At 44.1% G+C, this 27,463-nt stretch overlaps 5 protein-coding genes across 5 annotated transcripts; all 5 read right to left on the reverse strand.

Moving 5' to 3' along the window:
- On the reverse strand, positions 1–3,115 carry LOC117424720 (inositol 1,4,5-trisphosphate receptor-interacting protein-like). The gene is made up of 2 exons (XM_034041388.3): positions 3,042–3,115; positions 1–1,563 (listed from the first exon to the last, which is right to left on the reverse strand). The coding sequence occupies exon 2, from the start codon at positions 1,497–1,499 to the stop codon at positions 351–353; it is 1,149 nt and encodes a 382-aa protein (XP_033897279.3). The 5' UTR covers positions 1,500–1,563; positions 3,042–3,115; the 3' UTR covers positions 1–350.
- A 2,936-nt stretch (positions 3,116–6,051) lies between these two features.
- LOC131698730 (inositol 1,4,5-trisphosphate receptor-interacting protein-like) lies at positions 6,052–9,237 on the reverse strand. The gene is made up of 2 exons (XM_058992248.1): positions 9,134–9,237; positions 6,052–7,657 (listed from the first exon to the last, which is right to left on the reverse strand). Exon 2 carries the CDS (start codon positions 7,591–7,593, stop codon positions 6,403–6,405), a length of 1,191 nt encoding a protein of 396 aa, XP_058848231.1. The 5' UTR covers positions 7,594–7,657; positions 9,134–9,237; the 3' UTR covers positions 6,052–6,402.
- A 2,688-nt stretch (positions 9,238–11,925) lies between these two features.
- LOC131698731 (inositol 1,4,5-trisphosphate receptor-interacting protein-like) lies at positions 11,926–15,015 on the reverse strand. Its single transcript, XM_058992249.1, has 2 exons — positions 14,935–15,015; positions 11,926–13,460 (listed from the first exon to the last, which is right to left on the reverse strand). The coding sequence occupies exon 2, from the start codon at positions 13,394–13,396 to the stop codon at positions 12,278–12,280; it is 1,119 nt and encodes a 372-aa protein (XP_058848232.1). The 5' UTR covers positions 13,397–13,460; positions 14,935–15,015; the 3' UTR covers positions 11,926–12,277.
- A 3,250-nt stretch (positions 15,016–18,265) lies between these two features.
- On the reverse strand, positions 18,266–21,201 carry LOC117424778 (inositol 1,4,5-trisphosphate receptor-interacting protein-like). The gene is made up of 2 exons (XM_034041481.3): positions 21,089–21,201; positions 18,266–19,616 (listed from the first exon to the last, which is right to left on the reverse strand). Exon 2 carries the CDS (start codon positions 19,550–19,552, stop codon positions 18,434–18,436), a length of 1,119 nt encoding a protein of 372 aa, XP_033897372.3. The 5' UTR covers positions 19,553–19,616; positions 21,089–21,201; the 3' UTR covers positions 18,266–18,433.
- A 2,639-nt stretch (positions 21,202–23,840) lies between these two features.
- LOC131698732 (inositol 1,4,5-trisphosphate receptor-interacting protein-like) lies at positions 23,841–26,750 on the reverse strand. The gene is made up of 2 exons (XM_058992250.1): positions 26,670–26,750; positions 23,841–25,189 (listed from the first exon to the last, which is right to left on the reverse strand). Exon 2 carries the CDS (start codon positions 25,123–25,125, stop codon positions 24,007–24,009), a length of 1,119 nt encoding a protein of 372 aa, XP_058848233.1. The 5' UTR covers positions 25,126–25,189; positions 26,670–26,750; the 3' UTR covers positions 23,841–24,006.
- Between the last annotated feature and the right edge of the window lie 713 nt (positions 26,751–27,463).

A 27,463-nucleotide genomic window follows, 5' to 3' on the forward strand; every position in this document is an offset into this window, starting at 1 on the left:
TAAAATGATTAGTTTATTTATTTAAGTGATTCCCATTGAGACTGTGACTTCCTTTCCAAAGGAAAAACCTGCCAAACAGAAACTGATACAATTCAGCAATAGTATATTACAGGAAAACATAAACCAACTATCTATCCAGGCTTTATCAGAACAACGATCCCGTTACACAGTAATTCACACTACATTCAGGGAATAGGAGGGTACAGAATTACTCACTACAATGGCATGCATGAATAGGTATCATTTATATCTGGATATTATAGCAGGTAAATTAAGGACTAGTCATTGCATATAAGTGGGGCTGGTTCACGTCATGCTACCACGCACCAGGACTGGCTCTCATTCAGATATTATTTCAGATGTTGGCGGAGGATCTCATCGAGGTTATTACTGATTTCAATCAGCCTCAGCCTGGCCTGCTCCATAGTGGTTTTGCTGACGTACTCCAGCAGGTTTGCTTCGGTGTGGTGGAAGAACTTCACAGGGACGCCCAGGTGCCATTGCGGATTCTCCAGATGGCGCTTGTTCCCCAGGAAGATGTGCGGGATCCTGTCTTCACCCAGTCTGTCAATCAGGTATTCGATCATCTCTCTGAGCCGCTGTTCCAGGCAGCCGGCAGCCCAGGCCTGGGGAGAGGACTTCATAACCAAGTGGAAGAGAGCGGTCTTCAGGTAGTAGGAGCGAAGCCCGTGGGTGAAGTGGGATGAGGGACGGAGCTTACTGTCGTTCTCTCTGAGGTACTTGAGGATCTGCAGGCACTTGAGGTGGCAGGAATTAGAGGGCAAGACACGCTTCATTTCCTTAAAAAAGTCCCTCTCGCTGGTGGAGAAGGACAGCCTCCATGTGGCCTCATTTGGAAGGTTGATCTCACTGGAGCACTGCTTCGCGACGAGGAAGGCGTTCTCATACTTGATAGCCGGCACGATGTCGATGTTCAGCTCCTTCCCATCCTTGGTCACGAGAAGGTTCCTGGCAGGATCGTGCTGCTGGAACCTGAAGGTGGATCCAGGGAAACGCTTTTCGAGTGCTGACAGGGTGCGGTCAGATAGAGACTGGAACCACTTCCGGATCTTGTCAGCCGACAGCAGAAACCCGTAACCACGAGCATCTGTGCAGAACTTGGTTTTGAAATCTTCATCCTTCTTCCAGGTGGATTTAGATTGTAATTGAAACTTTTGTTGAGATCCAGTCTTGACAATCCCGAAGCGGCTGGGAACGTGCGGATCAGTGTCGCAGAAAACGATCTGTTGCACGTTGGTCTGGATCGGCACCATGAAGTCAAACTCCAGCTCTGGCTTCACCTTCACGCCCTCGAAGGAGCTCCCGGTGCCGATGGGCTCTCTCCCGATCACCGGGTCTCCGTCCCGCCGGTGTATCTGAACCTCTTGCAGGAGAGTGCGGACCACCTGTTCTGCAAACTCTCTGTACCGGAGCAACTCTGAATCTGGGAACGTCACCTTCCTTGTGTAGAGATCTTCAAGCAACTGCGGAGTGGACATTTTGTTTTGTTTTTCTGCGTTTGTCTCTTTTCGTAGATTTCAAACAAATCCAGTTTCCACCCGCCTGTCAACAATGAAAAACAACACAAAACAGAAGACTAGTTTAGTGAATGTTTGCAAGAATCTGCCCTGTGATTCAAAGTTGTGTTTAGGATGACAATCCTTAGCTTTCCTGCTCTCCAGCACTATTGAGTCTTCCTCTGTACCTTTAACACAACATCATAAGCAAGTAATGATTATTATTAAGAAAAAAAACACATCTCTTAAAATTTCAGGATCTAGCCAACTAACGTTTCGACACAAGTGTCTTTATTGTGCTGATAGTCTTTCTAACACATTAGATAAGTTCAAAGGCATGAAAAGCATTCAATTACAAAGAGTCGAATTCTTAGGCAATTTAAAGCAAGTCATATCTGTAGAAAAAGGGACGAGCACATCCCTTTTCTTTATGTGGGGGGGGGATTCAACATGATAAGATAAGAAACTGGGCACTGAGGAAAATGACCACTGAGTGATAATTAAGAGTATGAATCTCGGCTTCAAGCTGAGAGAACACTGTATATGATATTAAAAGTGTAGGGAGAGCCACCTGCTTTGTTTTATGATAAGAAGTTGGATATAGAGGTTGGGGGCTTCACAGTCTCTGTTTGAGACGCCTTTCTCTGAGGAGACTCTACGGTAGGACTCTGAGGGCCTCTCCCTGGGATTTCCTTATTGCTTTGTAAGCTTGTTTAACACTAATAAAAGCGTGTGGTTTCACTCAACCCTTTGTGTGACCTTGTCTCTGTTCAACTGCTGGGGTTCCTAGAATCTAAATTTAAATAAGGAGCTTTTCATTCAGAAGGTTTTACCCTTAAAAGCAACTTCTACAAACAAATTGATTTATAACAGTATATAAATAAGTACTTTTTATTATGAATTGCAAATTTAAATATGTTAACAATGTAAAGTACAGCTTAATATCTATGGTGATATTTTCCGTATTTATTACATCATTTCTGTTGTGCAAATTACAAATATATATCCTTCGTCTAGATCAGGGGTGTCAAACTCAGTTCCTGGAGCGCCGCACTGTCTTCTGGCTTTCGTTCCACCGGATCTCTCAATCACTTAATTGGTCTAATTATTTGATTAACTGGACACATTTAACACTTCTCTTCAGGCCTCAATGTTTCACAGGTCGTGTACCTTGAATCAAGTGCATTTTTAAAACCATCAACTGTAAAAGACCTTGAAAAATATGAAATATGTCAAATTCAACAAATAATTAGATCAATTATGTTAATTGAGAGCTTAAGTTGGAATGAAAACCAGAAGAGGCTGCGGCCCTTGAGGACTGGAGTTTGACCCCCCTGTTCTAGACTCTTAAAAACTACAGATGATCGACATCAAAGAAAACAGATTTCAAACACACGGTTTTGTGCAGATAACCCTAAATAGTCTCCCGGATTCTTAATGTGTTTTACAGCTTTCATAAATACAGACCTGCAGTGCAGGCTAACAGATCCAGCTTTCTTTGTGCTGTTAATCAGCCAGACTTACCTGAAACGGAGAACTCTGCTTGTCCGAGGGTAAGGAAGTGTCTGTGAGAGGAGACACCAGACAGGCAAATAGGGTTCTAACTGTACCTTGTGACTTCCAGGAACAATGCAGTGCCCTGTTCAGAAAACGAAAGTGAAACTTACCAGACATACTGCTGATCTACCAGACATACTGTACATGCTATTGATCTATCAGACATACTGCACATGCTGCTGATCTCCTACCACACATACTGCACATGCTGGTGATCTCCTACCACACATACTGCACATGCTGCTGATCTACCAGACATACTGCACATGCTGCTGATCTACCAGACATACTGCACATGCTGCTGATCTACCAGTCATACTGCACATGCTGCTGATCTACCAGACATACTGCACATGCTGCTGATCTACCAGACATACTGCACATGCTGCTGATCTACCAGACATACTGCACATGCTGCTGATCTACCAGACATACTGCACATGCTGCTGATCTACCAGACATACTGCACATGCTGCTGATCTACCAGACATACTGCACATGATGCTGATCTACCAGACATACTGCACATGCTGCTGATCTACCGGTCATACTGCACATGCTGCTGATCTACCAGACATACTGCACATGCTGCTGATCCACCACACATACTGCACATGCTGCTGATCTACCAGACATACTGCACATGCTGCTGATCTACCAGACATACTGCACATGCTGCTGATCTACCAGTCATACTGCACATGCTGCTGATCTACCAGTCATACTGCACATGCTGCTGATCTACCAGACATACTGCACATGATGCTGATCTACCAGACATACTGCACATGATGCTGATCTACCAGACATACTGCACATGCTGCTGACCTACCAGACATACTGCACATGCTGCTGATCTACCAGACATACTGCACATGCTGCTGATCTACCAGACATACTGCACATGCTGCTGATCTACCAGTCATACTGCACATGCTGCTGATCTACCAGACATACTGCACATGCTGCTGATCTCCTACCACACATACTGCACATGCTGCTGATCTACCAGACATACTGCACATGATGCTGACCTGCCCTCGGCTCATGTTTTTGTGGATGGATTCTGGATTGAGCCTCTTTCCTATTATCCTCCAGTAGAACTAGCTCCCTGAGTGTAGGTGGGGATCGTCTCAGAGCTATGCAGTAGGACTAGCTCCCTGAGTGAAAGTGGGGATCGTCTCAGAGCTGTTCAGTAGGACTAGCTCCCTGAGTGGGGATCATCTCAGAGCTTTTCAGTAGGACTAGCACCCTGAGTGAAGGTGGGGATCGTCTCAGAGCTGTTCAGTAGGACTAGCTCCCTGAGTGAAGGTGGGGATCGTCTCAGAGCTGTTCAGTAGGACTAGCTCCCTGAGTGAAGGTGGGTATCATCTCAGAGCTGTTCAGTAGGACTATCTCCCTGAGTGAAGGTGGGGATCGTCTCAGAGCTGTTCAGTAGGACTAGCTCCCTGAGTGAAGGTGGGGATCATCTCAGAGCTGTGCAGTAGGACTAGCTCCATGAGTGAAGGTGGGGATCATCTCAGAGCTGTGCAGTAGGACTAGCTCCCTGAGTGAAGGTGGGGATCATCTCAGAGCTGTGCAGTAGGACTAGCTCCCTGAGTGAAGGTGGGGATCATCTCAGAGCTGTGCAGTAGGACTAGCTCCCTGAGTGAAGGTGGGGATCATCTCAGAGCTGTGCAGTAGGACTAGCTCCCTGAGTGAAGGTGGGGATCATCTCAGAGCTGTGCAGTAGGACTAGCTCCATGAGTGAAGGTGGGGATCATCTCAGAGCTGTGCAGTAGGACTAGCTCCCTGAGTGAAGGTGGGGATCATTTCAGAGCTGTGATCATGGTACCTGGTCAAGGGAAGCAACCATTAACTCCTAATGCAATCGCAGCCTGGCAGAAACTTCAAGAGCATGTTTTTCCTCTGTTTCAAAAAGGGTGGACTTGTTACATACATGCACCAAACTTAAAAGACAAGAGTCTATAACATAGGGCTTATGCCCTTTATATATATATATATATATATATATATATATATATATATATATATATATATATATATATATATATATATATATATATAACCCTTTTTACACACTTTAAACTTCAGTACAGTTTATAATGACAGTGCCCACAATAGACTGCATTACCCAAAAATATATTCAAACAAAACACTGTACAGCTGCACCACACACACGACTACAGCTCTCATTGCGCTCGCGCACCTTCTTTTTTTTAAGCACCCAAACAAAAATAACTAGAAAAAACAACTATCCTTAAACGTTATATCTTTGGCAAATCATATTTTTAAAAATCATATTTTTTCCCCTTCAACAGAACGAATTCAACTTTAGTAAGTCGATCTAATCAGTAAAATCTGTGGATTATAAAGAAATTCCTAAATATATTTGCAAAATATAGCTATACTAAACACAACTGTATCGTTGGCCTATTAATTTTTGAACACCATTTGTTTGCTCATCTTTTGACAAACTGAGTTAATTAATGACAATTACTGTTAATAACAACTGCCTTTTTTAATTTAGTTGTCTCGACTGTGCAGTGGAAAAGAGGCAATGGAGTCATATGGTAACCTGTGGGGCTCCATGAACTGTGCACCCCTGACATAGTGCTTTGGGACTGGATCCTGAACTCTGCATCCTGCTCTGTGAAGTGGGTGAGCTCATCCCCTTGAGCTGGAGCAGTGCATTGTCAATCTGCAGTGTGTGGGGTTGGAAAGAGGCACACCTACCTCATCCTTGTGTTTTTTAAAGGGAGCTCAATGTTCACAAAACTTACTTTCAGGCAGCTTGTACCGTTTGTGATCCCTGAGATTAATTCTCACATCATAGTGTTCTGGGTTGCGCTGCCACACTATACTGTATTAGTTACACGTGTTTAATAAGTGAGCAGGAGAGATGGAGATGAAGAGAGGGTCTGTGCTTTTCAATTGGAAGCTTCCGTTTTTGAAAAAGTTATGCTTTTATTTAATTCTTAGTTTATTTATTTAAGTGATTCCCATTGAGACTGTGGCTTCCTTTTCAAAGGAAAGCCTGTCAAACAGAAACTGATACAATTCAGCAATAGTATATTACAGGAAAACATAAACCAACTATCTATCCAGGCTTTATCAGAACAACGATCCCGTTACACAGTAATTCACACTACAGTCAAGGAAGAGGAGGGTACACATTTATTCGCTACAATGGGTAACATTTATTGCATTATTAGGTATCATTTATTACTGACTATCATCGCAGGTAAATTAAGGACTAGTCATTGCATATAAGTGGGGCTGGTTCACGTCATGCTACCACGCACCAGGACTGGCTCTCATTCAGATATTATTTCAGATGTTGGCGGAGGATCTCATCGAGGTTATTACTGATTTCAATCAGCCTCAGCCTGGCCTGCTCCATAGTGGTTTTGCTGACGTACTCCAGCAGGTTTGCTTCGGTGTGGTGGAAGAACTTCACAGGGACGCCCAGGTGCCATTGCGGATTCTCCAGATGGCGCTTGTTCCCCAGGAAGATGTGCGGGATCCTGTCTTCACCCAGTCTGTCAATCAGGTATTCGATCATCTCTCTGAGCCGCTGTTCCAGGCAGCCGGCAGCCCAGGCCTGGGGAGAGGACTTCATAACCAAGTGGAAGAGAGCGGTCTTCAGGTAGTAGGAGCGAAGCCCGTGGGTGAAGTGGGATGAGGGACGGAGCTTACTGTCGTTCTCTCTGAGGTACTTGAGGATCTGCAGGCACTTGAGGTGGCAGGAATTAGAGGGCAAGACACGCTTCATTTCCTTAAAAAAGTCCCTCTCGCTGGTGGAGAAGGACAGCCTCCATGTGGCCTCATTTGGAAGGTTGATCTCACTGGAGCACTGCTTTGCGACGAGGAAGGTGTTCTCATACGCGATAGCCGGCACGATGTCGATGTTCAGCTCCTTCTTATTCTTGATAGCCGGCACAATGTCGATGTTCAGCTCCTTCCCATCCTTGGTCACGAGAAGGTTCCTGGCAGGATCGTGCTGCTGGAACCTGAAGGTGGATCCAGGGAAACGCTTTTCGAGTGCTGACAGGGTGCGGTCAGATAGAGACTGGAACCACTTCCGGATCTTGTCAGCCGACAGCAGAAACCCGTAACCACGAGCATCTGTGCAGAACTTGATTTCGAAATATTCATCCTTCTTCCAGGTGGATTTAGATTGTAATTGAAACTTTTGTTGAGATCCAGTCTTGACAATCCCGAAGCGGCTGGGAACGTGCGGATCAGTGTCGCAGAAAACGATCTGTTGCACGTTGGTCTGGATCGGCACCATGAAGTCAAACTCCAGCTCTGGCTTCACCTTCACGCCCTCGAAGGAGCTCCCGGTGCCGATGGGCTCTCTCCCGATCGCCGGGTCTCCGTCCCGCCGGTGTATCTGAACCTCTTGCAGGAGAGTGCGGACCACCTGTTCTGCAAACTCTCTGTACCGGAGCAACTCTGAATCTGAGAACGTCACCTTCCTCGTGTAGAGATCTTCAAGCAACTGCGGAGTGGACATTTTGTTTTGTTTTTCTGCGTTTGTCTCTTTTCGTAGATTTCAAACAAATCCAGTTTCCACCCGCCTGTCAACAATGAAAAACAACACAAAACAGAAGACTAGTTTAGTGAATGTTTGCAAGAATCTGCCCTGTGATTCAAAGTTGTGTTTTTTATGACAATCCTTAGCTTTCCTGCTCTCCAGCACTATTGAGTCTTCCTCTGTACCTTTAACACAACATCATAAGCAAGTAATGATTATTATTAAGAAAAAAAACACATCTCTTAAAATTTCAGGATCTAGCCAACTAACGTTTCGACACAAGTGTCTTTATTGTGCTGATAGTCTTTCTAACACATTAGATAAGTTCAAAGGCATGAAAAGCATTCAATTACAAAGAGTCGAATTCTTACGCAATTTAAAGCAAGTCATATCTGTAGAAAAAGGGACGAGCACATCCCTTTTCTTTATGTGGGGGGGATTCAACATGAAAAGATAAGAAACTGGGAGCTGAGGAAAATGACCACTGAGTGATAATTAAGAGTATGAATCTCGACTTCAAGCTGAGAGAACACTGTATATGATATTAAAAGTGTAGGGAGAGCCACCTGCTTTGTTTTATGATAAGAAGTTGGATATAGAGGTTGGGGGCTTCACAGTCTCTGTTTGAGACGCCTGTCTCCGAGGAGACTCTACGGTAGGACTCTGAGGGCCTCTCCCTGGGATTTCCTTATTGCTTTGTAAGCTTGTTTAACACTAATAAAAGCGTGTGGTTTCACTCAACCCTTTGTGTGACCTTGTCTCTGTTCAACTGCTGGGGTTCCTAGAATCTAAATTTAAATAAGGAGCTTTTCATTCAGAAGGTTTTACCCTTAAAAGCAACTTCTACAAACAAATTGATTTATAACAGTATATAAATAAGTACTTTTTATTATGAATTGCAAATTTAAATATGTTAACAATGTAAAGTACAGCTTAATATCTATGGTGATATTTTCCGTATTTATTACATCATTTCTGTTGTGCAAATTACAAATATATATCCTTCGTCTAGATCAGGGGTGTCAAACTCAGTTCCTGGAGCGCCGCACTGTCTTCTGGCTTTCGTTCCACCCGAGCTCTCAATCACTTAATTGGTCTAATTATTTGATTAACTGGACACATTTAACACTTCTCTTCAGGCCTCAATGTTTCACAGGTCGTGTACCTTGAATCAAGTGCATTTTTAAAACCATCAACTGTAAAAGACCTTGAAAAATATGAAATATGTCAAATTCAACAAATAATTAGATCAATTATGTTAATTGAGAGCTTAAGTTGGAATTAAAACCAGAAGAGGCTGCGGCCCTTGAGGACTGGAGTTTGACCCCCCTGTTCTAGACTCTTAAAAACTACAGATGATCGACATCAAAGAAAACAGATTTCAAACACACGGTTTTGTGCAGATAACCCTAAATAGTCTCCCGGATTCTTAATGTGTTTTACAGCTTTCATAAATACAGACCTGCAATGCAGGCAAACAGATCCAGCTTTCTTTGTGCTGTTAATCAGCCAGACTTACCTGAAACGGAGAACTCTGCTTGTCCGAGGGTAAGGAAGTGTCTGTGAGAGGAAACACCAGTCTGCACACCTGTATACCTGTACCTGACAGGCAAATACGGTTATAGCTGTACCTTGTGACTTCCAGGAACAATGCAGTGCCCTGTTCAGAAAACGAAAGTGAAACTTACCAGACATACTGCACCTGCTGCTGATCTACCAGACATACTGCACATGCTGCTGATCTACCACACATACTGCACATGCTGCTGATCTACCAGACATACTGCACATGCTGCTGATCTACCAGACATACTGCACATGCTGCTGATCTACCACACATACTGCACATGCTGCTGATCTACCAGACATACTGCACATGCTGCTGATCTACCAGACATACTGCACATGCTGCTGATCTACCAGACATACTGCACATGCTGCTGATCTACCAGACATACTGCACATGCTGCTGATCTACCAGACATACTGCACATGCTGCTGATCTACCACACATACTGCACATGCTGCTGATCTGCCAGACATACTGCACATGCTGCTGATCTACCAGACATACTGCACATGCTGCTGATCTACCAGACATACTGCACATGCTGCTGATCTACCAGACATACTGCACATGCTGCTGATCTCCTACCACACATACTGCACATGCTGCTGATCTACCAGACATACTGCACATGCTGCTGACCTGCCCTCGGCTCATGTTTTTGTGGATGGATTCTGGATTGAGCCTCTTTCCTATTATCCTCCAGTAGAACTAGCTCCCTGAGTGTAGGTGGGGATCGTCTCAGAGCTGTGCAGTAGGACTAGCTCCCTGAGTGAAAGTGGGGGTCGTCTCAGAGCTGTTCAGTAGGACTAACTCCCTAAGTGGGGATCATCTCAGAGCTTTTCAGTAGGACTAGCACCCTGAGTGAAGGTGGGGATCATCTCAGAGCTGTTCAGTGGGACTATCTCCCTGAGTGAAGGTGGGGATCATCTCAGAGCTGTTCAGTGGGACTATCTCCCTGAGTGAAGGTGGGGATAGTCTTAGAGCTGTGCAGTAGGACTAGCTCCCTGAGTGAAAGTGGGGGTCGTCTCAGAGCTGTTCAGTAGGACTAACTCCCTAAGTGGGGATCATCTCAGAGCTGTTCAGTAGGACTAACTCCCTAAGTGAAGGTGGGGATCATCTCAGAGCTGTTCAGTAGGACTAGCTCCCTGAGTGAAGGTGGGGATCATCTCAGAGCTGTTCAGTGGGACTATCTCCCTGAGTGAAGGTGGGGATAGTCTCAGAGCTGTTCAGTAGGACTAGCTCCCTGAGTGAAAGTGGGGGTCGTCTCAGAGCTGTTCAGTAGGACTAGCTCCCTAAGTGGGGATCATCTCAGAGCTGTGCAGTAGGACTAGCTCCATGAGTGAAGGTGGGGATCATCTCAGAGCTGTGCAGTAGGACTAGCTCCCTGAGTGAAGGTGGGGATCATCTCAGAGCTGTGCAGTAGGACTAGCTCCCTGAGTGAAGGTGGGGATCATCTCTGAGCTGTGCAGTAGGACTAGCTCCCTGAGTGAAGGTGGGGATCATCTCAGAGCTGTGCAGTAGGACTAGCTCCCTGAGTGAAGGTGGGGATCATCTCAGAGCTGTGCAGTAGGACTAGCTCCCTGAGTGAAGGTGGGGATCATCTCTGAGCTGTGATCATGGTACCTGGTCAGGGAAAGCAACCATTAACTCCTAATGCAATCGCAGCCTGGCAGAAACTTCAAGAGCATGTTTTTCCTCTGTTTCAAAAAGGGTGGACTTGTTACATACATGCACCAAACTTAAAAGACAAGAGTCTATAACATAGGGCTTATGCCCTTTATATATATATATATATATATATATATATATATATATATATATATATATATATAACCCTTTTTACACACTTTAAACTTCAGTACAGTTTATAATGACAGTGCCCACAATAGACTGCATTACCCAAAAATATATTCAAACAAAACACTGTACAGCTGCACCACACACACGACTACAGCTCTCATTGCGCTCGCGCACCTTCTTTTTTTTAAGCACCCAAACAAAAATAACTAGAAAAAACAACTATCCTTAAACGTTATATCTTTGGCAAATCATATTTTTAAAAATCATATTTTTTCCCCTTCAACAGAACGAATTCAACTTTAGTAAGTCGATCTAATCAGTAAAATCTGTGGATTATAAAGAAATTCCTAAATATATTTGCAAAATATAGCTATACTAAACACAACTGTATCGTTGGCCTATTAATTTTTGAACACCATTTGTTTGCTCATCTTTTGACAAACTGAGTTAATTAATGACAATTACTGTTAATAACAACTGCCTTTTTTAATTTAGTTGTCTCGACTGTGCAGTGGAAAAGAGGCAATGGAGTCATATGGTAACCTGTGGGGCTCCATGAACTGTGCACCCCTGACATAGTGCTTTGGGACTGGATCCTGAACTCTGCATCCTGCTCTGTGAAGTGGGTGAGCTCATCCCCTTGAGCTGGAGCAGTGCATTGTCAATCTGCAGTGTGTGGGGTTGGAAAGAGGCACACCTACCTCATCCTTGTGTTTTTTAAAGGGAGCTCAATGTTCACAAAACTTACTTTCAGGCAGCTTGTACCGTTTGTGATCCCTGAGATTAATTCTCACATCATAGTGTTCTGGGTTGCGCTGCCACACTATACTGTATTAGTTACACGTGTTTAATAAGTGAGCAGGAGAGATGGAGATGAAGAGAGGGTCTGTGCTTTTCAATTGGAAGCTTCCGTTTTTGAAAAAGTTATGCTTTTATTTAATTCTTAGTTTATTTATTTAAGTGATTCCCATTGAGACTGTGGCTTCCTTTTCAAAGGAAAGCCTGTCAAACAGAAACTGATACAATTCAGCAATAGTATATTACAGGAAAACATAAACCAACTATCTATCCAGGCTTTATCAGAACAACGATCCCGTTACACAGTAATTCACACTACAGTCAAGGAAGAGGAGGGTACACATTTATTCGCTACAATGGGTAACATTTATTGCATTATTAGGTATCATTTATTACTGACTATCATCGCAGGTAAATTAAGGACTAGTCATTGCATATAAGTGGGGCTGGTTCACGTCATGCTACCACGCACCAGGACTGGCTCTCATTCAGATATTATTTCAGATGTTGGCGGAGGATCTCATCGAGGTTATTACTGATTTCAATCAGCCTCAGCCTGGCCTGCTTCATAGTATCTGGTTTGACCCCCTTCAGCAGGTTTGCTTTCGTGTGGCGGAAGAACTTCACAGGGACGCCCAGGCGCCATTGCGTAATTGCCAGATGGCGCTCGTTCCCCAGGAAGATGTGTGGGATGTTGCCTTCACCCAGTCTGTCGATCAGGTATTTGATCATCTCTCTGAGCCGCTGTTCCAGGCAGCCAGTGGCCCAGGCCTGGGGAGAGGACTCCATAACCAAGTGGAAGAGAGCGGTCTTCAGGTAGTAGGAGCGAAGCCCGTGGGTGAAGTGGGATGAGAGACGGAGCTTACTGTCGTTCTCTCTGAGGTACTTGAGGATCTGCAGGCACTTGAGGTGGCAGGAATTATAGGGCAGGACACGCTTCATTTCCTTAAAAAAGTCCCTCTCGCTGGTCGACAAGGACAGCCTCCATGTGGCCTCATTTGGAAGGTTGATCTCACTGGAGCACTGCTTCGCAACGAGGAAGGCGTTCTCATACGCGATAGCCGGCACGATGTCGATGTTCAGCTCCTTCTTCTTCTTGGTCACAAGAACGTTCCTGGCAGGATCGTGCTGCTGGAACCTGAAGGTGTATTCGGGGAAACTCTTCTCGAGTGCTGGCAGAGCTTGATCAGATAGAGACTGGAACCACTTCCGGATCTTGTCAGCCGACAGCAGAAACCCGTAACCACGACCATCTGTGCAGAACTTGGTGTTGAATTGTGACTGAACAGGTGGTTGAGATCCAATCTTGACAATCCCGAAGCGGCTGGGAACGTGCGGATCAGTGTCGCAGAAAACAATCTGTTGCACGTTGGTCTGGATCGGCACCATGAAGTCAAACTCCAGCTCTGGCTTCACCTTCACGCCCTCGAAGGAGCTCCCGGTGCCGATGGGCTCTCTCCCGATCACCGGGTCTCCGTCCCGCCGGTGTATCTGAACAGCTTGCAGGAGAGTGCGGACAACGCGTTCTGCAAACTCTCTGTCCCGGAGCAACTCTGAATCTGGGAACGTCACCTTCCTTGTGTAGAGATCTTCAAGCAACTGCGGAGTGGACATTTTGTTTTGTTTTTCTGCGTTTGTCTCTTTTCGTAGATTTCAAACAAATCCAGTTTCCACCCGCCTGTCAACAATGAAAAACAACACAAAACAGAAGACTAGTTTAGTGAATGTTTGCAAGAATCTGCCCTGTGATTCAAAGTTGTGTTTAGGATGACAATCCTTAGCTTTCCTGCTCTCCAGCACTATTGAGTCTTCCTCTGTACCTTTAACACAACATCATAAGCAAGTAATGATTATTATTAAGAAAAAAAACACATCTCTTAAAATTTCAGGATCTAGCCAACTAACGTTTCGACACAAGTGTCTTTATTGTGCTGATAGTCTTTCTAACACATTAGATAAGCTCAAAGGCATGAAAAGCATTCAATTACAAAGAGTCGAATTCTTACGCAATTTAAAGCAAGTCATATCTGTAGAAAAAGGGCACATCCCTTTTCTTTATGTGGGGGGGGGGATTCAACATGATAAGATAAGAAACTTGGCACTGAGGAAAATGACCACCGAGTGATAATTAAAAGTATGAATCTCGGCTTCAAGCTGAGAGAACACTGTATATGATATTAAAAGTGTAGGGAGAGCCACCTGCTTTGTTTTATGATAAGAAGTTGGATATAGAGGTTGGGGGCTTCACAGTCTCTGTTTGAGACGCCTGTCTCCGAGGAGACTCTACGGTAGGACTCTGAGGGCCTCTCCCTGGGATTTCCTTATTGCTTTGTAAGCTTGTTTAACACTAATAAAAGCGTGTGGTTTCACTCAACCCTTTGTGTGACCTTGTCTCTGTTCAACTGCTGGGGTTCCTAGAATCTAAATTTAAATAAGGAGCTTTTCATTCAGAAGGTTTTACCCTTAAAAGCAACTTCTACAAACAAATTGATTTATAACAGTATATAAATAAGTACTTTTTATTATGAATTGCAAATTTAAATATGTTAACAATGTAAAGTACAGCTTAATATCTATGGTGATATTTTCCGTATTTATTACATCATTTCTGTTGTGCAAATTACAAATATATATCCTTCGTCTAGATCAGGGGTGTCAAACTCAGTTCCTGGAGCGCCGCACTGTCTTCTGGCTTTCGTTCCACCCGAGCTCTCAATCACTTAATTGGTCTAATTATTTGATTAACTGGACACATTTAACACTTCTCTTCAGGCCTCAATGTTTCACAGGTCGTGTACCTTGAATCAAGTGCATTTTTAAAACCATCAACTGTAAAAGACCTTGAAAAATATGAAATATGTCAAATTCAACAAATAATTAGATCAATTATGTTAATTGAGAGCTTAAGTTGGAATTAAAACCAGAAGAGGCTGCGGCCCTTGAGGACTGGAGTTTGACCCCCCTGTTCTAGACTCTTAAAAACTACAGATGATCGACATCAAAGAAAACAGATTTCAAACACACGGTTTTGTGCAGATAACCCTAAATAGTCTCCCGGATTCTTAATGTGTTTTACAGCTTTCATAAATACAGACCTGCAATGCAGGCTAACAGATCCAGCTTTCTTTGTGCTGTTAATCAGCCAGACTTACCTGAAACGGAGAACTCTGCTTGTCCGAGGGTAAGGAAGTGTCTGTGAGAGGAAACACCAGACAGGCAAATAGGGTTCTAACTGTACCTTGTGACTTCCAGGAACAATGCAGTGCCCTGTTCAGAAAACGAAAGTGAAACTTACCAGACATACTGCTGATCTACCAGACATACTGCACATGCTGCTGATCTACCAGACATACTGCACATGCTGCTGATCTCCTACCACACATACTGCACATGCTGCTGACCTCCTACCACACATACTGCACATGCTGCTGATCTACCAGACATACTGCACATGCTGCTGATCTCCTACCACACATACTGCACATGCTGCTGATCTACCAGACATACTGCACATGCTGCTGATCTACCAGACATACTGCACATGCTGCTGATCTACCAGACATACTGCACATGATGCTGATCTACCAGACATACTGCACATGCTGCTGATCTACCAGACATACTGCACATGCTGCTGATCTACCAGACATACTGCACATGCTGCTGATCTACCAGACATACTGCACATGCTGCTGATCTACCAGACATACTGCACATGCTGCTGATCTACCAGTCATACTGCACATGCTGCTGATCTACCAGACATACTGCACATGCTGCTGATCCACCACACATACTGCACATGCTGCTGATCTACCAGACATACTGCACATGCTGCTGATCTACCAGTCATACTGCACATGCTGCTGATCTACCAGACATACTGCACATGCTGCTGATCTACCAGACATACTGCACATGCTGCTGATCTACCAGACATACTGCACATGCTGCTGATCTACCAGACATACTGCACATGCTGCTGATCTACCAGACATACTGCACATGCTGCTGATCTACCAGTCATACTGCACATGCTGCTGATCTACCAGACATACTGCACATGATGCTGATCTACCAGACATACTGCACATGCTGCTGACCTACCAGACATACTGCACATGCTGCTGATCTACCAGACATACTGCACATGATGCTGATCTACCAGACATACTGCACATGCTGCTGATCTACCAGTCATACTGCACATGCTGCTGATCTACCAGACATACTGCACATGATGCTGATCTACCAGACATACTGCACATGCTGCTGATCTACCAGTCATACTGCACATGCTGCTGATCTACCAGACATACTGCACATGCTGCTGATCTCCTACAACGCATACTGCACATGCTGCTGATCTACCAGACATACTGCACATGATGCTGACCTGCCCTCGGCTCATGTTTTTGTGGATGGATTCTGGATTGAGCCTCTTTCCTATTATCCTCCAGTAGAACTAGCTCCCTGAGTGTAGGTGGGGATCGTCTCAGAGCTATGCAGTAGGACTAGCTCCCTGAGTGAAAGTGGGGATCGTCTCAGAGCTGTTCAGTAGGACTAGCTCCCTGAGTGGGGATCATCTCAGAGCTTTTCAGTAGGACTAGCACCCTGAGTGAAGGTGGGGATCGTCTCAGAGCTGTTCAGTAGGACTAGCTCCCTGAGTGAAGGTGGGGATCGTCTCAGAGCTGTTCAGTAGGACTAGCTCCCTGAGTGAAGGTGGGGATCATCTCAGAGCTGTTCAGTAGGACTATCTCCCTGAGTGAAGGTGGGGATCGTCTCAGAGCTGTGCAGTAGGACTAGCTCCCTGAGTGAAGGTGGGGATCATCTCAGAGCTGTGCAGTAGGACTAGCTCCATGAGTGAAGGTGGGGATCATCTCAGAGCTGTGCAGTAGGACTAGCTCCCTGAGTGAAGGTGGGGATCATCTCAGAGCTGTGCAGTAGGACTAGCTCCCTGAGTGAAGGTAGGGATCATCTCAGAGCAGTGCAGTAGGACTAGCTCCATGAGTGAAGGTGGGGATCATCTCAGAGCTGTGCAGTAGGACTAGCTCCCTGAGTGAAGGTGGGGATCATTTCAGAGCTGTGATCATGGTACCTGGTCAGGGGAAGCAACCATTAACTCCTAATGCAATCGCAGCCTGGCAGAAACTTCAAGAGCATGTTTTTCCTGTTTCAAAAAGGGTGGACTTGTTACATACATGCACCAAACTTAAAAGACAAGAGTCTATAACATAGGGCTTATGCCCTTTATATATATATATATATATATATATATATATATATATATAGATATATATATATATATATATATATATATATAGATAGATAGATAGATAGATAGATAGATAGATAGATAGATAGATATATATATAACCATTATATATAACAATTTTTACACACTTTAAACTTCAGTACAGTTTATAATGACAGTGCCCACAATAGACTGCATTACCCAAAAATATATTCAAACAAAACACTGTACAGCTGCACCACACACACACAACTACAGCTCTCATTGCGCTCGCGCACCTTCTTTTTTTTAAGCTCCCAAACAAAAATAACTAGAAAAAGCAACTATCCTTAAACGGTATATCTTTGGCAAATCATATTTTTAAAAATCATATTTTTTCCCCTTCAACAGAACGAATTCAACTTTAGTAAGTCGATCTAATCAGTAAAATCTGTGGATTATAAAGAAATTCCTAAATATATTTGCAAAATATAGCTATACTAAACACAGCTGTATCGTTGGCCTATTAATTTTTGAACACCATTTGTTTGCTCATCTTTTGACAAACTGAGTTAATTAGTAACAATTACTGTTAATAACAACTGCCTTTTTTAATTTAGTTGTCTCGACTGTGCAGTGGAAAAGAGGCAATGGAGTCATATGGTAACCTGTGGGGCTCCATGAACTGTGCACCCCTGACATAGTGCTTTGGGACTGGATCCTGAGCTCTGCATCCTGCTCTGTGAAGTGGGTGAGCTCATCCCCTTGAGCTGGAGCAGTGCATTGTCAATCTGCAGTGTGTGGGGTTGGAAAGAGGCACACCTACCTCATCTTTGTGTTTTTTAAAGGGAGCTCAATGTTCACAAAACTTACTTTCAGGCAGCTTGTACCGTTTGTGATCCCTGAGATTAATTCTCACATCATAGTGTTCTGGGTTGCGCTGCCACACTATACTGTATTAGTTACACGTGTTTAATAAGTGAGCAGGAGAGATGGAGATGAAGAGAGGGTCTGTGCTTTTCAATTGGAAGCTTCCGTTTTTGAAAAAGTTATGCTTTTATTTAATTCTTAGTTTATTTATTTAAGTGATTCCCATTGAGACTGTGGCTTCCTTTTCAAAGGAAAGCCTGTCAAACAGAAACTGATACAATTCAGCAATAGTATATTACAGGAAAACATAAACCAACTATCTATCCAGGCTTTATCAGAACAATGATCCCGTTACACAGTAATTCACACTACAGTCAAGGAAGAGGAGGGTACAGATTTATTCGCTACAATGGGTAACATTTATTGCATTATTAGGTATCATTTATTACTGACTATCATCGCAGGTAAATTAAGGACTAGTCATTGCATATAAGTGGGGCTGGTTCACATCATGCTACCACACACCAGGACTGGCTCTCATTCAGATATTATTTCAGATGTTGGCGGAGGATCTCATCGAGGTTGTCCTTGATTTCAATCAGCCTCAGCCTGGCCTGCTTCATAGTATCTGGTTTGACCCCCTTCAGCAGGTTTGCTTTCGTGTGGTGGAAGAACTTCACAGGGACGCCCAGGCGCCATTGTGGATTCACCAGATGGCGCTGGTTCCCCAGGAAGATGTGCGGGATGTTGCCTTCACCCAGTCTGTCGATCAGGTATTTGATCATCTCTCTGAGCCGCTGTTCCAGGCAGCCAGTGGCCCAGGCCTTGGGAGGGGACTCCATAACCAAGTGGAAGAGAGCAGTCTTCAGGTAGTAGGAGCGAAGCCCGTGGGTGAAGTGGGATGAGGGACGGAGCTTACTGTCGTTCTCTCTGAGGTACTTGAGGATCTGCAGGCACTTGAGGTGGCAGGAATTACAGGGCAAGACACGCTTCATTTTCTCAAAAAAGTCCCTCTCGCTGGTGGACAAGGACAGCCTCCATGTGGCCTCATTTGGAAGGTTGATCTCACTGGAGCACTGCTTCGCGACGAGGAAGGCGTTCTCATACTTGATAGCCGGCACGATGTCGATGTTCAGCTCCTTCTTATTCTTGGTCACGAGAAGGTTCCTGGCAGGATCGTGCTGCTGGAACCTGAAGGTGTATCCGGGGAAACTCTTCTCGAGTGCTGGCAGAGCTTGATCAGACAGCGACTGGAACCACTTCCGGATCTTGTCAGCCGACAGCAGAAACCCGTAACCACGACCATCTGTGCAGAACTTGGTGTTGAACTGTAATTGAACAGGTGCTTGAGATCCAATCTTGACAATCCCGAAGCGGCTGGGAACGTGCGGATCAGTGTCGCAGAAAACAATCTGTTGCACGTTGGTCTGGATCGGCACCATGAAGTCAAACTCCAGCTCTGGCTTCACCTTCACGCCCTCGAAGGAGCTCCCGGTGCCGATGGGCTCTCTCCCGATCACCGGGTCTCCGTCCCGCCGGTGTATCTGAACAGCTTGCAGGAGAGTGCGGACAACGCGTTCTGCAAACTCTCTGTCCCGGAGCAACTCTGAATCTGAGAACGTCACCTTCCTTGTGTAGAGATCTTCAAGCAACTGCAGAGTGGACATTTTGTTTTGTTTTTCTGCGTTTGTCTCTTTTCGTAGATTTCAAACAAATCCAGTTTCCACCCGCCTGTCAACAATGAAAAACAACACAAAACAGAAGACTAGTTTAGTGAATGTTTGCAAGAATCTGCCCTGTGATTCAAAGTTGTGTTTTTTATGACAATCCTTAGCTTTCCTGCTCTCCAGCACTATTGAGTCTTCCTCTGTACCTTTAACACAACATCATAAGCAAGTAATGATTATTATTAAGAAAAAAAACACATCTCTTAAAATTTCAGGATCTAGCCAACTAACGTTTCGACACAAGTGTCTTTATTGTGCTGATAGTCTTTCTAACACATTAGATAAGCTCAAAGGCATGAAAAGCATTCAATTACAAAGAGTCAAATTCTTACGCAATTTAAAGCAAGTCATACCTGTAGAAAAAGGGACGAGCACATCCCTTTTCTTTATGTGGGGGGGGGGGGATTCAACATGAAAAGATAAGAAACTGGGAGCTGAGGAAAATGACCACCGAGTGATAATTAAGAGTATGAATCTCGACTTCAAGCTGAGAGAACACTGTATATGATATTAAAAGTGTAGGGAGAGCCACCTGCTTTGTTTTATGATAAGAAGTTGGATATAGAGGTTGGGGGCTTCACAGTCTCTGTTTGAGACGCCTTTCTCTGAGGAGACTCTACGGTAGGACTCTGAGGGCCTCTCCCTGGGATTTCCTTATTGCTTTGTAAGCTTGTTTAACACTAATAAAAGCGTGTGGTTTCACTCAACCCTTTGTGTGACCTTCAACTGCTGGGGTTCCTAGAATCTAAATTTAAATAAGGAGCTTTTCATTCAGAAGGTTTTACCCTTAAAAGCAACTTCTACAAACAAATTGATTTATAACAGTATATAAATAAGTACTTTTTATTATGAATTGCAAATTTAAATATGTTAACAATGTAAAGTACAGCTTAATATCTATGGTGATATTTTCCGTATTTATTACATCATTTCTGTTGTGCAAATTACAAATATATATCCTTCGTCTAGATCAGGGGTGTCAAACTCAGTTCCTGGAGCGCCGCACTGTCTTCTGGCTTTCGTTCCACCCGAGCTCTCAATCACTTAATTGGTCTAATTATTTGATTAACTGGACACATTTAACACTTCTCTTCAGGCCTCAATGTTTCACAGGTCGTGTACCTTGAATCAAGTGCATTTTTAAAACCATCAACTGTAAAAGACCTTGAAAAATATGAAATATGTCAAATTCAACAAATAATTAGATCAATTATGTTAATTGAGAGCTTAAGTTGGAATTAAAACCAGAAGAGGCTGCGGCCCTTGAGGACTGGAGTTTGACCCCCCTGTTCTAGACTCTTAAAAACTACAGATGATCGACATCAAAGAAAACAGATTTCAAACACACGGTTTTGTGCAGATAACCCTAAATAGTCTCCCGGATTCTTAATGTGTTTTACAGCTTTCATAAATACAGACCTGCAATGCAGGCAAACAGATCCAGCTTTCTTTGTGCTGTTAATCAGCCAGACTTACCTGAAACGGAGAACTCTGCTTGTCCGAGGGTAAGGAAGTGTCTGTGAGAGGAAACACCAGTCTGCACACCTGTATACCTGTACCTGACAGGCAAATACGGTTATAGCTGTACCTTGTGACTTCCAGGAACAATGCAGTGCCCTGTTCAGAAAACGAAAGTGAAACTTACCAGACATACTGCACCTGCTGCTGATCTACCAGACATACTGCACATGCTGCTGATCTACCACACATACTGCACATGCTGCTGATCTACCAGACATACTGCACATGCTGCTGATCTACCACACATACTGCACATGCTGCTGATCTACCAGACATACTGCACATGCTGCTGATCTACCAGACATACTGCACATGCTGCTGATCTACCACACATACTGCACATGCTGCTGATCTACCAGACATACTGCACATGCTGCTGATCTACCAGACATACTGCACATGCTGCTGATCTACCACACATACTGCACATGCTGCTGATCTACCAGACATACTGCACATGCTGCTGATCTACCAGACATACTGCACATGCTGCTGATCTACCACACATACTGCACATGCTGCTGATCTACCAGACATACTGCACATGCTGCTGATCTACCAGACATACTGCACATGCTGCTGATCTACCAGACATAGTGCACATGCTGCTGATCTACCAGACATACTGCACATGCTGCTGATCTACCAGACATACTGCACATGCTGCTGATCTACCAGACATACTGCACATGCTGCCGATCTACCAGACATACTGCACATGCTGCTGATCTACCACACATACTGCACATGCTGCTGATCTACCAGACATACTGCACATGCTGCTGACCTGCCCTCGGCTCATGTTTTTGTGGATGGATTCTGGATTGAGCCTCTTTCCTATTATCCTCCAGTAGAACTAGCTCCCTGAGTGTAGGTGGGGATCGTCTCAGAGCTGTGCAGTAGGACTAGCTCCCTGAGTGAAAGTGGGGGTCGTCTCAGAGCTGTTCAGTAGGACTAGCTCCCTAAGTGGGGATCATCTCAGAGCTTTTCAGTAGGACTAGCACCCTGAGTGAAGGTGGGGATCGTCTCAGAGCTGTTCAGTAGGACTAGCTCCCTGAGTGAAGGTGGGGATCATCTCAGAGCTGTTCAGTGGGACTATCTCCCTGAGTGAAGGTGGGGATAGTCTCAGAGCTGTGCAGTAGGACTAGCTCCCTGAGTGAAAGTGGGGGTCGTCTCAGAGCTGTTCAGTAGGACTAGCTCCCTAAGTGGGGATCATCTCAGAGCTGTGCAGTAGGACTAGCTCCATGAGTGAAGGTGGGGATCATCTCAGAGCTGTGCAGTAGGACTAGCTCCATGAGTGAAGGTGGGGATCATCTCAGAGCTGTGCAGTAGGACTAGCTCCCTGAGTGAAGGTGGGGATCATCTCTGAGCTGTGATCATGGTACCTGGTCAGGGAAAGCAACCATTAACTCCTAATGCAATCGCAGCCTGGCAGAAACTTCAAGAGCATGTTTTTCCTCTGTTTCAAAAAGGGTGGACTTGTTACATACATGCACCAAACTTAAAAGACAAGAGTCTATAACATAGGGCTTATGCCCTTTATATATATATATATATATATATATATATATATATATATATATATATATATATATATATATATATATATATAACCATTTTTACACACTTTAAACTTCAGTACAGTTTATAATGACAGTGCCCACAATAGACTGCATTACCCAAAAATATATTCAAACAAAACACTGTACAGCTGCACCACACACACGACTACAGCTCTCATTGCGCTCGCGCACCTTCTTTTTTTTAAGCACCCAAACAAAAATAACTAGAAAAAACAACTATCCTTAAACGTTATATCTTTGGCAAATCATATTTTTAAAAATCATATTTTTTCCCCTTCAACAGAACGAATTCAACTTTAGTAAGTCGATCTAATCAGTAAAATCTGTGGATTATAAAGAAATTCCTAAATATATTTGCAAAATATAGCTATACTAAACACAGCTGTATCGTTGGCCTATTAATTTTTGAACACCATTTGTTTGCTCATCTTTTGACAAACTGAGTTAATTAATGACAATTACTGTTAATAACAACTGCCTTTTTTAATTTAGTTGTCTCGACTGTGCAGTGGAAAAGAGGCAATGGAGTCATATGGTAACCTGTGGGGCTCCATGAACTGTGCACCCCTGACATAGTGCTTTGGGACTGGATCCTGAACTCTGCATCCTGCTCTGTGAAGTGGGTGAGCTCATCCCCTTGAGCTGGAGTAGTGCATTGTCAATCTGCAGTGTGTGGGGTTGGAAAGAGGCACACCTACCTCATCCTTGTGTTTTTTAAAGGGAGCTCAATGTTCACAAAACTTACTTTCAGGCAGCTTGTACCGTTTGTGATCCCTGAGATTAATTCTCACATCATAGTGTTCTGGGTTGCGCTGCCACACTATACTGTATTAGTTACACATGTTTAATAAGTGAGCAGGAGAGATGGAGATGAAGAGAGGGTCTGTGCTTTTCAATTGGAAGCTTCCGTTTTTGAAAAAGTTATGCTTTTATTTAATTCTTAGTTTATTTATTTAAGTGATTCCCATTGAGACTGTGGCTTCCTTTTCAAAGGAAAGCCTGTCAAACAGAAACTGATACAATTCAGCAATAGTATATCACAGGAAAACATAAACCAACTATCTATCCAGGCTTTATCAGAACAACGATCCCGTTACACAGTAATTCACACTACAGTCAAGGAAGAGGAGGGTACAGATTTATTCGCTACAATGGGTAACATTTATTGCATTATTAGGTATCATTTATTACTGACTATCATCGCAGGTAAATTAAGGACTAGTCATTGCATATAAGTGGGGCTGGTTCACGTCATGCTACCACACACCAGGACTGGCTCTCATTCAGATATTATTTCAGATGTTGGCGGAGGATCTCATCGAGGTTGTCCTTGATTTCAATCAGCCTCAGCCTGGCCTGCTTCATAGTATCTGGTTTGACCCCCTTCAGCAGGTTTGCTTTCGTGTGGCGGAAGAACTTCACAGGGACGCCCAGGCGCCATTGCGTAATTGCCAGATGGCGCTCGTTCCCCAGGAAGATGTGTGGGATGTTGCCTTCACCCAGTCTGTCGATCAGGTATTTGATCATCTCTCTGAGCCGCTGTTCCAGGCAGCCAGCGGCCCAGGCCTTGGGAGGGGACTCCATAACCAAGTGGAAGAGAGCGGTCTTCAGGTAGTAGGAGCGAAGCCCGTGGGTGAAGTGGGATGAGAGACGGAGCTGATCATCGTTCTCTCTGAGGTACTTGAGGATCTGCAGGCACTTGAGGTGGCAGGAATTATAGGGCAGGACACGCTTCATTTCCTTAAAAAAGTCCCTCTCGCTGGTCGACAAGGACAGCCTCCATGTGGCCTCCTTTGGAAGGTTGATCTCACTGGAGCACTGCTTCGCAACGAGGAAGGCTTTCTCATACGCGATAGCCGGCACGATGTCGATGTTCAGCTCCTTCTTCTTCTTGGTCACAAGAACGTTCCTGGCAGGATCGTGCTGCTGGAACCTGAAGGTGTATTCGGGGAAACTCTTCTCGAGTGCTGGCAGAGCTTGATCAGACAGCGACTGGAACCACTTCCGGATCTTGTCAGCCGACAGCAGAAACCCGTAACCACGACCATCTGTGCAGAACTTGGTGTTGAATTGTGACTGAACAGGTGGTTGAGATCCAATCTTGACAATCCCGAAGCGGCTGGGAACGTGCGGATCAGTGTCGCAGAAAACAATCTGTTGCACGTTGGTCTGGATCGGCACCATGAAGTCAAACTCCAGCTCTGGCTTCACCTTCACGCCCTCGAAGGAGCTCCCGGTGCCGATGGGCTCTCTCCCGATCACCGGGTCTCCGTCCCGCCGGTGTATCTGAACAGCTTGCAGGAGAGTGCGGACCACCTGTTCTGCAAACTCTCTGTACCGGAGCAACTCTGAATCTGGGAACGTCACCTTCCTTGTGTAGAGATCTTCAAGCAACTGCGGAGTGGACATTTTGTTTTGTTTTTCTGCGTTTGTCTCTTTTCGTAGATTTCAAACAAATCCAGTTTCCACCCGCCTGTCAACAATGAAAAACAACACAAAACAGAAGACTAGTTTAGTGAATGTTTGCAAGAATCTGCCCTGTGATTCAAAGTTGTGTTTAGGATGACAATCCTTAGCTTTCCTGCTCTCCAGCACTATTGAGTCTTCCTCTGTACCTTTAACACAACATCATAAGCAAGTAATGATTATTATTAAGAAAAAAAACACATCTCTTAAAATTTCAGGATCTAGCCAACTAACGTTTCGACACAAGTGTCTTTATTGTGCTGATAGTCTTTCTAACACATTAGATAAGCCCAAAGGCATGAAAAGCATTCAATTACAAAGAGTCGAATTCTTACGCAATTTAAAGCAAGTCATATCTGTAGAAAAAGGGACGAGCACATCCCTTTTCTTTATGTGGGGGGGGGGGATTCAACATGATAAGATAAGAAACTGGGCACTGAGGAAAATGACCACCGAGTGATAATTAAAAGTATGAATCTCGGCTTCAAGCTGAGAGAACACTGTATATGATATTAAAAGTGTAGGGAGAGCCACCTGCTTTGTTTTATGATAAGAAGTTGGATATAGAGGTTGGGGGCTTCACAGTCTCTGTTTGAGATGCCTGTCTCTGAGGAGACTCTACGGTAGGACTCTGAGGGCCTCTCCCTGGGATTTCCTTATTGCTTTGTAAGCTTGTTTAACACTAATAAAAGCGTGTGGTTTCACTCAACCCTTTGTGTGACCTTGTCTCTGTTCAACTGCTGGGGTTCCTAGAATCTAAATTTAAATAAGGAGCTTTTCATTCAGAAGGTTTTACCCTTAAAAGCAACTTCTACAAACAAATTGATTTATAACAGTATATAAATAAGTACTTTTTATTATGAATTGCAAATTTAAATATGTTAACAATGTAAAGTACAGCTTAATATCTATGGTGATATTTTCCGTATTTATTACATCATTTCTGTTGTGCAAATTACAAATATATATCCTTCGTCTAGATCAGGGGTGTCAAACTCAGTTCCTGGAAGGCCGCAGTGTCTTCTGGCTTTCGTTCCACCCCAGCTCTCAATTACTTAATTGGTCTAATTATTTGATTAACTGGACACATTTAACACTTCTCTTCAGGCCTCAATGTTTCACAGGTCGTGTACCTTGAATCAAGTGCATTTTTAAAACCATCAACTGTAAAAGACCTTGAAAAATATGAAATATGTCAAATTCAACAAATAATTAGATCAATTATGTTAATTGAGATGTCAAGTTGGAATGAAAACCAGAAGAGGCTGCGGCCCTTGAGGACTGGAGTTTGACCCCCCTGTTCTAGACTCTTAAAAACTACAGATGATCGACATCAAAGAAAACAGATTTCAAACACACGGTTTTGTGCAGATAACCCTAAATAGTCTCCCGGATTCTTAATGTGTTTTACAGCTTTCATAAATACAGACCTGCAGTGCAGGCTAACAGATCCAGCTTTCTTTGTGCTGTTAATCAGCCAGACTTACCTGAAACGGAGAACTCTGCTTGTCCGAGGGTAAGGAAGTGTCTGTGAGAGGAAACACCAGACAGGCAAATAGGGTTCTAACTGTACCTTGTGACTTCCAGGAACAATGCAGTGCCCTGTTCAGAAAACGAAAGTGAAACTTACCAGACATACTGCTGATCTACCAGACATACTGCACATGCTGCTGATCTACCACACATACTGCACATGCTGCTGATCTACCACACATACTGCACATGCTGCTGTGCTCCACACCCGCTGCATAACAGTTTAAATGTTTCAAAGTTACCCAAACGTTGAGAGTTCAGAATGTTTTCTCTACCTTGAAACGATATCCGAACAATGCATGTGAAATACAGATGATGGCATTATCCAGCAGGTAGTATACAGTGCCAGGTTCTATAATACATATTCAGTGTTTATTCATTGTCACGCACACACAGTAGTGGTGTTCACACATCATCTCACACACATTACTACTGCAGTCATTCATTACAAACTCTTTTTGTTATGGTTTGTCCGAATGGTAATTCTGATTATTTTAAAGTACAAACGTTGTGTTTAATCTGAAATACTTTGGAAATTAAACATATTCAAAATGCCCCGACCACAAATCAATTTTCCTACAAGCAGTCCACGCCACTGACTAAGCCCCACCCATTCCCAGACAGGCCACACCCTCTTCACGATAAAGCCCCGCCCCTCCCCTGCGTGCGGTTGAGTGGTGATTGGCGCGCCCACTCATACACGTTGCCGTCGTAGCGGCCCAGGACGGAGCTGAGCATCTCGAAAGCA

Source organism: Acipenser ruthenus, chromosome 19 (assembly GCF_902713425.1).
Source record: "Acipenser ruthenus chromosome 19, fAciRut3.2 maternal haplotype, whole genome shotgun sequence".
Taxonomy (NCBI): domain Eukaryota; kingdom Metazoa; phylum Chordata; class Actinopteri; order Acipenseriformes; family Acipenseridae; genus Acipenser; species Acipenser ruthenus.

Excerpts from the sequence above, each read along its gene's own strand:
- LOC131698731 (XM_058992249.1), bottom strand. The coding sequence starts at position 13,396 with ATGTCCACTCCGCAGTTGCTTGAAGATCTCTACACAAGGAAGGTGACG.
- LOC117424720 (XM_034041388.3), bottom strand. The coding sequence starts at position 1,499 with ATGTCCACTCCGCAGTTGCTTGAAGATCTCTACACAAGGAAGGTGACG.
- LOC131698732 (XM_058992250.1), bottom strand. The coding sequence starts at position 25,125 with ATGTCCACTCCGCAGTTGCTTGAAGATCTCTACACAAGGAAGGTGACG.
- LOC131698730 (XM_058992248.1), bottom strand. The coding sequence starts at position 7,593 with ATGTCCACTCCGCAGTTGCTTGAAGATCTCTACACGAGGAAGGTGACG.
- LOC117424778 (XM_034041481.3), bottom strand. The coding sequence starts at position 19,552 with ATGTCCACTCTGCAGTTGCTTGAAGATCTCTACACAAGGAAGGTGACG.